The following is a 14,031-nucleotide window of genomic DNA, read 5'->3' as shown; positions in this document are numbered from 1 at the left end:
TTTGAGGAATTCCACAGTGTGTTCTAGATGTCACCAGGCCCCCCACTTCCCATCACTGATAGGAGATCCTTAGGTTTAACTTCATCATTTCCCACACATTAACATTTCTTTTTATCCCTTAAGTTTCAAATCAAAATGCCCTTTCATTCTAGATTCTAGAAAGACATAGAAGATTTTTTTCTGTGATCTCAGATCACTTCAGGTGTAGCCCCATTTTATCTGGTCTCATCAGTGTCTTCCTCAGTTGACATTAAGCAACTTTAAATTGAATATAGGCCTTTCTCTTTATCCTTCCATAAATCTACAAGGTGCCATTCTTTTTTACACAATAACATATAAGCCAAATAAGACAGTCCTGTGACCCAGTCTCACCTTAAAATTATATTAACTGATGCTCTTAGATTATGAGTATCCAAAATTGTACCTGCCTCACTTAGATTGAAGATAAATGGAAATTAGACTCAATTATATAGTATGTGAAACCCATTTGGGTGGATCAATTCCATTCAACTTGGTAGTCTTTTTCATTGATGTAAAATGGAGCAAGGGCAAATACAAAAAAAAACTTTTATTTTTTAATACCTGTGCTACCTGTTTTTTTTTTAAAAAGAACATCCCCCAAATCATGAACAGAATCATTTTACTATATTATTTTTAAATGAAATATGCATTTCTTAGGCATTTTTTGGTATGTCATATACATGCCATTGCACACAAAGATGGCTAACATCTCTCCTAATATATCCAAGTTCCAAAATAATATACCCTCCAAGGCAAATATGCTATCATAAACTAGGTGCCACGAAATAAGAGATATTCTAAAACGGTATTGAAGAGGAATTGTTTTTTGAGCTCTAAGTGCTTAGAAAACAAGTAAATGCATCTGCCTGTAATTTTCAATCAGTCACGCTATTGTTCAGAGAACCAGATGACAGTAAAAGAACCCTGTAGGTATTTCCTTCAGGAGAGGAGAGGAAACATAAAGAATCTGAGACTAAAGTAGGCTGACAGGTTGATTTAGTACCACCAGGAACCTGCTGTTTTTCAGACACAGTCGCAATGGCTCTATTATGTAACAGAAAAATGATTTTCAAAGATTTATGATAAACACACACAGTAGCAAATACAAGTTAATAAATTGATTAAGGAAAGTAAAACCTTTCCAGTATTCTTACTTGGAGGCAGATACTGCATCTTGGGAATATAAAAGCACTCCCTGAAGTGCCTGAGCTTATCTTCCTCATCGAGGCGGAGGGCGACCCTCTCATCTGTCGGGTGACATCTAAGTTCAGATGCAATGCGTTGCACTGTGTCAGCTGGTAACTCAAGAGGTGAAGGTTCCATTACAATTTCTTCTCTAAAAATACATTTAGGAAATTAAAAATAATCTAGTCACAGTGATTTATTTTTCCTGCAGAAAATTAGACTTAGGTAAAAACACCTTTTGTTTTAACTGATTCCTGTCTTCTCAACCTTAGAAATAATATAATTAAACAAGTAGCATTAAACCCCATGCCTGTGATTTTCTCATGTATATAATAATGAAAATAATAGTAAATTATGGCTGTTGAAAGGACTGAATTAGGTAGTGGTGCTGAAGACAAAGTAAGCTCTTAATAAATGTTAGCTCTTTCCATTTTTATTTTCTGAGAAATGGTCCAAATGAGTGACTTTCAAATATATTTAATTTCATCACTGTTTCCTTTAGATGTCTGACTGGGAAGTAACAGTAAAGGTGCTTTTGGGAAAAGTGTAGAATAACAGTGCCCGACCTAGTTTATCCTTCTCCCTAGCCCATCCCCAGTGATTCTTGAATCATAGTTTTAAGAATATGGACATATATACAATAGAACCTTAACAAATTCTTTACTGTAAGTAAAAACAATACTGATGAAAAAGTATTTAAATACCTTAAATAATGTTAGTAATTTTTGCCATATGAAGACCAAAGAGATCTACTTGCTGCTGATAATGAGAAACTTCTCCTTTTTCACAATCATACATACCATCTTTGAACAAAGCAAGACCCTGTGGTGTTTCTTGAAACCACATCCTGCTTTGTTTAATTTAATACTTCCCACCTTTTTGGAAAGAAAACAAATTTCTGAAAGCGATAAATGACAAGGGAGATTTATATTTACATTTATTTTGTATTTATTTTTATTTCCCAAAGTTTTAGTCTTCTGAAATTGAGTAGGAATAGTATGGTTTTCCCTTTCAAGATGGCAGCACAGGAAGATACTACCTCACCACAGACTCAGTCTACAGCTCCTTATGGAACAATTTCCTCTGAAAAACCCTGCTACCTGAGCATCGATTACACATCAGGAAAATGAGGAGAAAACCACACTGATGTGAGTAAAAGAGGCTAACACACAATCTGGCTTTAATGCCCTACTCTTGCCCCTGTGGAGGCATAGGAGGCAAGATCAAGAGGGAATCAAAACCTGGATCTTCTCCCTGAGGAGCAAAAGGTTCAACCCCACATCAGATACCTCAAAATTTAAGACATACATTTAAAGGACAAGTCCCCCAAAACATCAAATTTTAAAAACAAATAGGGTTGGAGTCCCAAGACCCATAAGACAATAGGGACCAGAGTAATACCCGTAATGAACTTGCGTGCTCAGACTCACCTGTCCCAGGGTTCAGCTCAGAGGCAGCCAGTTGTGCTCAGACTTAAAGTGAAGGAGGCTCACCTGCTTATATCAGAACTTCAGCCTGAGGGGCAGGCATCTAATTTAACACACACATCTAAGAATTTGCTGGAATACTCTCTGAGGACAAAGTCTGGTGGGTATCAAGAAATTTTCTCAGGCTAGCTTTATTTCTGTATTTATAGGATTGTTGACCCCACGTACACAGTTCTCATCTATTTACTTTTCCAGCAAGTATTCACTGAGCACCAAGCACTGGTAGAACTGGTGTCTAAGATAGTGTATAACTAGTGACTTTTGTTAGGTTCACTTTTTAGTGAAAGAAGGGGAAAATAATGTAATTTCAGACAGTTTCAAGAGTTATGAGTAGTCAGAGCAGAGAGTCACTGGGGTATGGAATTGCTATCATAGTGGGAAGCTCAAGTGCATCCCTCTTAGGCAGGGATATAGGAGCATTTCTGAATCATGTTATAAAGTCAAGCATGTGAAGACCTGGACCTGGAGGAGGATGACAGTAAGTGTGAAGGTCCTGAGGTGAAGACTGTTTGGGGCTGTTCAACTAATGCATGCAGGGAAGCAGAGAAAGGGAAAGACTATGAGGTAAGGGAGGCAGAGGCAAAAGTTTATCATGAAAAAGTTTGAAGGCCAGAAAGGAGTTTGACTAATTTTTCCATGCTCAGTGGGATATCATTGGAGAGTCCTGAGGAGAGTAATATGATGTGATTTTACATTAAATAAAAATCACTTTTTCTGTTTTCTGATGAGATCTAAGAGTGAAAAAAAAAGACATAAATTAAGACTATTTCAGTAGTTCAGAGGGAAAAAAATGATAGTGGACTAAATGTGGTGAGGAGAAAAGCAGAGAGAAGTGTGTACATTTATAATATATTTAGGAGAAATAGTAGATAGATTATCTCCAGTGAGGAGAAGAAAGGGAGTGACTTTTAGCTTTGGGATCTGTGTAAATATGTTCAAAGTGGTGAAATATGAAAGACCTAAGGAAGAAAAATTTTGAGGAAGGAAATCAAAGTTCTATTTAGGACATGTTAAGTTTGAGATGAGTATTAAATCTCCAGGTATAAGTTGAGTATTGGATGTTTGAGTCTGTAGCTCATGAGAAAATTGGATCACAAGATACAGCTTGATATTTTCAACTCATAGACTGTGCATAAAGCCTAGAAATCTTAGGGGGCAACTAAAATTAACAGCGATGAGATTCTAGACTCTCAGTTCAATCATCTTTCTTCTGCTCCTCACTCTCTCTCTTCCCACCCCAACCAACACACAGAGTATTAGGCAATTAAGAGGTGCATATCTGAGTGTTTTCCAGTGCCAGTTAAATAGACATACTTCCTGGGCTCTGCGCTTAAATTCTCCTCCTTATTTATTTGACTTCTTCCTTTATCAATTGTCAGTGGTCTCCCCTGATTAGCCATCCTTTGTATTTCCAGACTAGGATACTGAGCTTCATCTGAGTATGTTTTTCAGCTTTGATCCATGCTGTTGTACAAATGTCAATGACTTTAATATTGATGTTGATGGTATTTTTAATATTTGACCATACTAAATCACTTATCCTCGTCCTGAAATTTTCTGTCTCTGTGATTTTTCTCATTTCCTTATTCCCTTTGCCTAAAATGTTCTACTTTCCCTTGTACATATTTGGATCCTAGTCACCCTTCACACCCTAGCTCAAATGTCATTGTTTTTCATGAGGCTTGTCATGTAATTTGAGCTAAAGGTGGTCTTTTCTCTCTGAACACCTGTAACACTTAAGAAAACACTTCTTATGTTAATACTTTCTGCCAGGTACTATATTTATTTAGATACAAATATATATGGGAAAAATCTAACATGCTTGTCATGGCTATAATTTGATTCCTCATGGGTTTCTACCTGTAGTTTTCTGACGAAGGAACCTGCCTTTTAAATAGATATGACTATGTCTCCACTGTTTGACACTATCAGTTGCCTGGTCACGGCTGATCAGACCTTCACTGGACACTTGACCCACTAGAGACAATGCACTATTTTGTCAGTGGTCTGTGAGTGACTTGCTGTGAAAGCTCTGGCATAACAGTCATGATGGTGTTTAGCTGAGCATATAATCCAATTATTTCAGGAATCTGAGCTCTGAGATATAGCTAGTCATTCAGTTAGAAACAGGAGCAAAACTTTAAAATAATCATAGAGAGAAGCAATAAAATGGTAGGGTTTAGAAGGAGTATTGTCAAGAGTGACTCATTTTTCAGAGTCAAACAGAACCACTGATTGTTAAAACATGAAGTTATTCCAATAACAAGTAAGAATCTCTTAGTTACATGATGACAGGAAATAAAACAGCTATCGCTCCTGATAAAGTGACAAGACAAGCCAATCAGGAGAGTCCTCAAATCCTTTGATGCAACAAACTATGTGTAAGGCCTGGGGAGCTGCCTGCTTGGCAGTTTCGAGAATCCCATGAGCTGTTTTTCTGCCTATCAAGTGTGTCTTTACTATAAACCCATTGCTTGTAGTAGCTTGATTGAGTTGCTGATCTACCATACTGAACTGTATTCTACCTGAGGGCCTGAATCTTGTTTAATTTAACTTTGTAGCCATCTCACTTCTGAGCAGTGCCTTTTAGATAGAGTGTTCCTCCCAAATGGTAATTGAATAAGATACACAAACTAGTTTGGTAGATTACTTAACACAATTGATAACTGTTACCAGAGGAGTACCCTCCTCATTCCAACAATGGGAGAAATAATTAAAGGAACATTTTCAACAAGAGAGCTTGCCATATACGTGAGACTTCCTTTGGAGACTCAGCACTTTGAGATTTCATTGGCGTTGACTCTAAACTCTAAATGGGTTAGTCAAATAAATATACAGATTAGTTTGATACTATCATATTCCCAGTAAAATCTGACCTTTTTGATTAAAAATAAATTCACATTAACTCATTAACCTCTTTATATTTGTTTCTCATTTAATCCTTGTAACAATCCTGAGGGATCAAAGTCATTTTCCCCCATTTCAAGACCAAACTCTGGGATCAACAGAGTAGAAAAAAAAAATGAAAGAGAATGTAAATAGAGCTTAGTATTTGGGACTGAACTTAGCCTGAGGAGTTGAGTCAACTGTCTTTGACAGAGCATGCGGGCAGAATGTGCAGAGCAGAATTCCCGCATGAGATTTGAACTCCTCACTTCTTTTTCTTTCATCTTGTTTCTTGGTCTTTCTGCATATTTTTTTTTTTTTGGCTCATTCCCTTCCTCTCCGTTTATTTATTTTTTTCAACCCTATACTCAGTCTGTGAAACACCACAGAGTGTAAATCCATCAGCTCTTTTTAATCAATCCTTCTACTCCCAGCTACGCAGAGGTTGAAGTGGCTGGTCCTATTTCTGGGCCTGTCACAGCCCAGGGGTCAAAACCTCACCTGCACTGATAGTAAGATACCTGGTGGTGAAATAGTCTTTTCAGAAGAGTGCTCTTGGTCTCACCCTGCCAACATGCACAGCCTCCAACAGAAGTAAATACAATCCTCAGTGCCCATGATAGCCCAGTACCCTCCCTCCAAGAAAGCAATTCATCGACTCATAACAATTCCTGCTTATTTCTTCACTCACCCCACCACTAAGACAATTAGTGCTTTGTGAATCATAATTTTATGCCTTGTTTAGATTTACTACTTGCAGGTCAATTGACATGCTTTTATATTGAAATAAAGAAATTCAACCCAGGTTAAAAAAAAAGCTCCACATTTTACATTTCACATATTTAGTGTTAATTTTATTAAGAAAGTGGGCATATACACAAATGATCTTAGGCAAGTCACGAAACATTTCTGTGCTGCAATGTTATATAAAACAAACTTAAATTCTACTTCAGAGGATCAAGGCTAGGATCAAATAAAATTAATTAAGTGAATTCCTTTATAAAGAGGTAAAAGATAGACTCATAATATCTTTTCATACTAACACCTTGTGATGGAAATTCTCATTTTACCCTCAACTTAACTTTTGAAAATTTCATAAATTGTGTTTTCATAGGTTTATTTAGACAGCTTAAACTTTAAACCAAAATCATGGATTTCAAGATCTCTTAGGCACCCACAGGTCTAAGGTTAAATAGTTAAATAAATGTCTATGAGTACCCAGTGGTTAATCTTTACACAGTTTCAGGTTTCATGCCTGAAATGAGCAAATTATACACATGAGTTCAAAGTTTAGAACCTGGCAAAATAAATTATAAAGAAAGTGTGTAGCTTTTCACTGAAAAAGAAAATATTATTTAATATATGTGTACAGAGCAATGTTTTTTCAATGTAACATTGAGAAATGAATGACATCACTGTCACAGCTGTGTATTTCATATCTAATTATATGAATCACATGCTGAGTTTCACATTAATAAGATCAATGCATTTGCTGCAATAATCCAATATGTATTACTACCTAAAAAATACCCCTCCCTCCTCAAAATGCAAGCAGGAAAGAAAAAGAAACTCCTTTTTTAGCTGTATAGTAAAATGTGTATCAGCTTTCCATTCTTAGGCAAACATTTTACAAAGTGAAAGAGGAAGAAACGTTGCTCACAAGATAGACATTTTCACTTTTCTAAATATATATTTAATATGACTAATAGCACCATAAGATAACCAGAGTTACCAGAAAACACAGGACTTAAAGCTTGTTTACAGATCTGAATTTTGATCTAATCTTACCATCTAAACTCAAGTACCAAGATTAATTTTAGTCAACTCTAACCATATTTAGTTGATGTGTAAAGAAAAAGCCCAGCTGGGCTAACGAGCTAAGTCACAAGTCTAAGTGTGATAAATATCGGTTTACTGATATAAGTTCTGCCGGGCTAACTCGTAAACCTAAAGTTTAGTGTCAGTTTACTGGGCTAACAAGCTAACTCGTAAATCCAAGCTCAACAAGGGTCAGTAACGTGATCTGTTCCAAATTGATAAGCTTCAGTGTACTGATTCCTTGCTTTTTGTTGTTTGAGCCTTATTGGCTAATAGCCCCATACTTGTAATTAACCCTATAAAACCTTATATGCACGTCTTGAAGATGCTCAGAGCTTCAGAGCAGAAGCCCCTCTGAGCCCGCCGGCATAATAAATCTGAGTACTCCAACCCTCCGAGTGGTGCTTGTTTCTTGGCTGGCCTGTCATTTCCGTAACAGATGAATTGCAGTATACTATTGACATTAATTCTTTTTTACTATATTGGTAAAAATCTCTTCATTTAACCCACAATTTCAAAGGTAGGGATCCTTAAAGGGGTTGTGCCACTTTTATGGAAATAATTTGCAGGAAAAATAAATAAAACTGGCAGAAGAAACCTCTAAATTATTACGACAAGGATTCTAGTAGAGAGAATATCCGTTTAGAAAAATCACTGAATGTGTATTTGTGTATGAAGTGTATTCAGGGTCTCAGAGCTTACCTGCTAGGATTCCAGTGGGGTCCACAGCTTCCAGTGTCTCTCCTTCAACAAAAATAAAACCTCTCGACAGTTCCTTACAAACGTATAGGCCAGACTTCTGAGTGAAGAAATTCAGCACACTTCTGCTGAAACTCCACCCTTCGGGGAATTTGTGAGCTAACTTTAGTTCTTCCCACTCTGTGTATTGTGATCTTAAATCTCCAGCCGCTGACAAAACACTTAAAAAGCTGCCCCTGCTCCCTATGTCAAACGCCCGGGGCTCTGCTCAGGGCACTGTCCTCTAAGGAGCTCTGCCCTTTAGACTTAGGTAAACATTTCCTTGTCCTCCAACTAAGATCTTTGGAAATGTGAGCAGTATCTTATAATAATCCTGTGAACAGAGTTTCCTCATTTTTGTGTGAGTTCAACCAATGAGTTTGTCCAGGAACTAAATCCCTAAATTTGCATTGCTTTTTTGCTTTGGGCCTTGGACAAGACAATCAAGGAAGAAAAAGTTAAGAGTTTAAATATTAAGTGGAAACTAGCAGAGGAAACTTTGTAAATGGAGATCATTCCTTTAAGCCTGTGGGCTGTCTATTGTTCTATCTTCATTATCTCATAATGCTTATTCCCCAGCTGGAGTCTTTTGGGGAATATCCTTTTAAAGTGTTAAAAACCAAGAGCAAAGAGTTTCAGAATTAAGACCAAAGGTAGAGATTGGGCCTGGATAATTGAACCACTTTGGTACATCTGTGCCTTTTTGAGCCGCCACAGCACACCAGGTATAGAATTATTTTGACTCAGTCATCTCTACCTCGTTTTTGCTGTGTAACTCTGGACAGTTCACCTGGCCTGTGCTGAGGCTCAGTTATTCCATCTATCAAATGGAGACATAAAAGTACCTTTCCATAAGATTACTGAGATACAAAGCAATTCATGTAGAAAACCAGCATACCAAGACACATAAGTTAATAATTAATACATGCTTTTTATTAAATTAACCATACCAAAAGTACTACTATTCAGTGTCCAAGAGATGGGGATAAACAAATGAAATTACTTTCATACAAGCAATTGAGCAATGAAAAGAAAATATATTTCACCTCATCAATCCTATCATTACAATAATACTATAAAGTAAGTAGAGTCTCTTAATTTTATTAAGTTGCAAGAGTAAAACTTTGACTCTAGTCAGAGTGTCTCAAAGTTTGTATTTTTTTTCTATGTTGCTTATTCTTTGTGCTGTAAGAATGTTAGACAATTTGCCAAATTCTCATATCCAGGACACAAGCCTGCGGGTGAAGTCTGTCAATTTTGGAAGGATAATCACACTTCTGTAACTACAGGCTATGGACATAGATATGGACAGAAACAGCACACCAAGGTCTTTCTTTCACCTGGCTTCTAAAATCTTTTAATAATGTTAAAAATGATTTCATCAAAATATTATCTTAAAAGCTATGGTTTAACACAGCCACTTGTAAAGAAATTGCTTGGACGTCGAAGTAATGATCCTATTTCTTATATTTTGTAAATCTTTTTTAAATTTGTTACTTTCATTCATTTTTTCAAAAGTATTAAGCCTGTTCTTTGCACCCCAGGGATATTATAGTGAGCAAAATCTTTATAATATTAACATAAGCCCCTAAAAATATAAAGGAGTTATGAGATAACAAGTTGCAGTGGGGAGTGGTGAGAGCAAGATCCCCTACAGGGCCAGCTGTGGAGGGAAAAGAAAGAACAGAGCTCCCATTCCTTCTATTTTGGAAACAGGAAGAAGGAATATGTTGTCAGGATAAATTGTACCAATCCAGAGTTGTCTGTTAATTTCTATGTATGTCATCTTGCCTGTAAAATTACATGTTCTGAGAAGCAGAGAATTTGACTTGATCCTCCTCAGAGCTTTGCCCATGAACAGAGCTATGAAAGTGTCTGTTGAATTCTTTTCTTTTATTTATTTTTTAAAAACATTCAGTTCCTTCTATTAAAATAGATATTTGAGGATATGAGAGAACTTCTATTTTCTCAAAAACTAATTCTTAAACCATAAGCTTTATCTTTACTCTTCAGGGTTTATTCACTGAGGCTGGGCCAGTGCCAGTGAGTAGACCTCAGTGGGTGCTTGCTGTATTACTAACCAAACTGAATTCAGCATAGCAAACTGTTTCTGTAAGAATCCAAGGCTTCAGATCCAACTATGAAGCGCTAATACTGAATGTTCAATAAGTAAAAACAAGTATGAAATTGAAGACAAAGATACTGGTTGGTGGCCAATTCAAGTCATGTTAGGCAGTTAGATAAGTGGTGGCACCAGGCAGATGTGAAGGAGAAGGAAGATGGTCTGGAAGATGGTGGTATGCCCACCTTCAGCAGAAGGGAACTTTATTTCTTCTAAATGATTGCCAGCAAGAAATATTAGAACCCAACAGCTGCAACTGCTTGGTAGTGAGAAGGGCTTAACTGGACATGACCCTGTGCTCGTTGTAATATAATTAACATTGCAGTCTAGGCCCCTGCCATGGGTTTTTCTGTGTAGATCATGCGTAAGGACATGCGCAAAGGGGCCAAACATCACTAAGCGTTACAGGGGCAGGAGCTGTCAATCAATCAAAAGACCACCTCCAAGCGAGGGTATAAGAGAAAGAGCAAAAACCATTGTGGTTTCCCGTTGGAGCAGCCTTTCTCCTGTTCTTGGAGGTTTATTTTTCTTAACCTAAATAAATCCTCTAAAATCTTTTGCTACACATCGCTCTCTGTGACTAGGGTCTTTTCCTTTTTGGGGGGGCAACAGTCTGACTATTAAAATTGTTCTGTAGAAGTAAAAGAAGACATTGAGGGCCAGTGAGGATGAACTGACAAACAGCTGCAGTCTCAAAGCAGGTGTTGAAGGGTAGCAGAATATGCCACCCTGAAGTATGACTGTAGGAGTTCAGGACATGTCACCGCAAAACATGCCGCTATGGTATATTATTTTTAGCTGTAGGCACTTCAACAACAGCAAATGCAGGGAGAGCTGCCTCTGAACTCCCTTAATCTACATAAAAACAGATGGGAAAGAACCCAAGTTTCATAAATTTCCCCCACCCTGAGGTTCATTAATCGGGGAAAATTGATTCTTATCCTAGAAGACACAAGAGGTTGGCATCACACGCAGAGAAACATTGTCACCGTCATATCTCTCACCTATTCTTCCAAGAGCCCATTCATCTTTCCTAAAAATAATTTACTCTCCCCGAGGTATGCCACCTTCCCTTTCCCTATTAAGGTAAGAAGTTAGCCTGAATTCTAAGCCACCTCTGCGAGTTATTCATTCCTCCTGCATACCTCCCATATATACACAACATATACATGTTAACAACCTTCTGTTTGTTTTCTGTTGTTAATCTGTCCTTTATTACAGGAATCCCAGCTAAGAACTCAGAAGGGTAGAAGGAAAATTATTTTTCCTCCCCTCCAGTATATAGGAACTTTCACATGAATTTATTTTCTTAATTAAATAAAAGCTTTTTAGGAGGTCACAGCTCACATCTGTGGACAGAAATTTAATCTGTCACTTTGGAAGTCTCCTTCCTTCTTCTTCCAAGAGGGTGTTGGAAATATCCCAGGTGTTTTACACACAGCAGAATACTCTGGAGCCAGCCTAGTGCTTCCTTGTCTCTCTTCCTTTCTGCCTCTCCTTTCCCTGCCCCATCACCCTGCATTCTCAGGCACTCTTTCCCCTTCCTCTTCAGGTTAACCAGTACAGCACAACATAAGCTCTCACAAAAGCCAGATCAGGAGGTTCTTGTCAAGCAGTCTCCATCCTGAAGCCAAGGAATGCCCAATCTTCTCTATATGAGTAAGGAAAAATATAAGGAACAGAACACACACACCCCCAAAATTCTCTCTCCTCCATTCTTTCCCCTCTGCTTCTTTTTCTTCCTCCTCACTCTCCTTCCCTGCCTTTTCCCCTTCCTTCCTTTCCCTCTCTTCCCCTTCTCATTCCTTCCCCTTCCCTCCTCCATCTCTCCTCAGTCCTCCTCCCCTGCCTTTCCTCTCTCTTCCCCCCTACTCTTGTCTTCTTCCCCATTCCTTCCCTCCTCTGCCCTCGTCTCCCTCTTCCTCCACTCTCCTCCCCTCCTCTCTTCCTTCTTCTCCCTTTCCCTCAAATCTAACAGGGAAAACAAAGCAAATTAATATAACAATAAATCACTAGACTAAATAGAGCATCTGTTCTTTCCTTCCGATGAGGTATACATTCTAGTTATTAGAAAAGCTTCCCAATAATAGGCAGGGACTTTCCCAAGTAGTATTTTCAGGTTTCTTTGAGGGGAAAAAAAAAAAAAAAAAAACCTCAAGGGCTCACTGTAACATGACATTTTGCCAGATGGTGATTTAGAAACTAAAATTCTACAGGATTTTAAACCGAGAAGTGACTGGTTATATACCCATTCACTTTTTCGTACATGAAAATTTTCCCTACACTGTTAAATTCACAGAGGCATTTAAGGCAATCTATATGTTCTTGCTCTAGCAGGGGAACTTTAATATTCTCTGATATATATGTTTGCATATCGATTTGCCTAAATGTCTGATTGTTTACATGGAGAACTAAAATTAACAAAAATACCTGTTTTTTTCCTCTGTATTCAAATAGCAAGCAGATAAAAGAGTCAGAGCTGAGCTACAGAAAGTTTTCAAAATAATTTTGAAATAAGAAAATGCTTTTAATATTGCTAGCCCTATTTCAAGGGCTATTCACATCTGAATAGAAGGGACTTCGATAAATTAGTAAATGACCATTAAGGATTTTAAAACTCCCACTGTAGAGCAAGGATTTACTTTAAAAAAACGAAAAACATTTTGTAGTAGTAGTTATTGCTTTTACTGTTCGCTTATTTAATAACACAGATATTCTCAAAGCAATGTTACTGCTATCACCATCCTGGTAAGGAGAGGTTCCCTGAGGTTTCTGTATAACAGAAGACACTGAGTAATGAGTATATTAACATCATTAACTCCATGACATCAGCAGTATTGACATTGGGATAACTGCAAAATGGGAACAGGCAATGTTAAATTTTCTCTTTCTCTTTCTTTCTTTCAATATTAGTTTATAACCTTTTATAAGTTTCATATATAAAACACTGTATTTCAACCTCTGTATACACTAGAGCATGCTCACCATCAAGAACTTTGTTTCCATCAGTTACCACACAGTTGACCCTCTTTTACACATTTTGCTCTCAGTCCACACTCCTTCCCTGTGGTAGACGCTACTCTGCTATCTAGACATACATGCTTGTTTTTGTTTGGTTTAATTTGTTTATTTTGAAGATTTGTTTGTTTTCTGAACACATATTAGTGAAATCATAAATTTTTGTCTTTCTCCATCTTACTTATTTCTCTTAGTGTAATATCTTATAGGCCCAACCATGTTGTCAAAGATGGCAATACTTCTTTTTTCATGGCTGAGTTGTATTTCTTTGTGCCACAAAAGAACATACTGCCTGTCTTCTTCTGGGTTTTTATGGTGTCAGGTCTTACATTCAAGTTTTAACCCATTTTGATTTTTGTGTATAGTGTGAGATAGTGATCTAGTTTCATTATTTCACATGTGGCTGTCCAGTTTTCCCTATACCATTTATTGAAGAGACTATCCTCTCTCCATTATATGTTCTTTGCTTCTTTGTCATAAAGTAATTGTCCATATATAGGTGAATTTACTTGGCTTTCAATTCTGCTCCATTTATCTATGTGTCTGTTCTGCTGCCAGTACTATGCTGTTTTGATTACAGTGGCTTTATAGTTTGAAATCAGGGACTATGATACCTCCACATTTGTTCTTTTTTCTCAGGATTGGTTTGGCTCCTTGGGGATCTTTTGTGGTTCCATATAAATTTTAGAACTTTTTGGTCCTATTTCTGTGAAAAATTTCATTGGAGTTCTAATAGGAATTTCATTGCATCTGTAG

The 14,031-nt window shown here is 37.3% G+C and overlaps 1 protein-coding gene across 1 annotated transcript in view; it reads right to left on the bottom strand.

The window, feature by feature from the left end:
- The window catches only part of KYNU (kynureninase), an 87,054-nt gene extending 78,744 nt beyond the window's left edge, over positions 1-8,310 (bottom strand). Inside the window, exons 1-2 of the mRNA XM_006196137.4 lie at positions 8,100-8,310; positions 1,176-1,357 (exon numbers count right to left, since the gene is read on the bottom strand). Of these exons, the coding sequence (XP_006196199.1) occupies positions 1,176-1,344 (169 nt within the window). The 5' untranslated portion in view covers positions 1,345-1,357; positions 8,100-8,310. The remainder of the gene's footprint in view (positions 1-1,175; positions 1,358-8,099) is intronic.
- Between the last annotated feature and the right edge of the window lie 5,721 nt (positions 8,311-14,031).

The sequence above is a fragment of the Vicugna pacos genome, chromosome 5 (assembly GCF_048564905.1).
Source record: "Vicugna pacos chromosome 5, VicPac4, whole genome shotgun sequence".
Lineage (NCBI taxonomy): Eukaryota > Metazoa > Chordata > Mammalia > Artiodactyla > Camelidae > Vicugna > Vicugna pacos.
The sequence above is the reverse complement of the archived record's forward strand: the minus strand, read 5'-3'. Positions and strand labels throughout refer to the sequence as shown.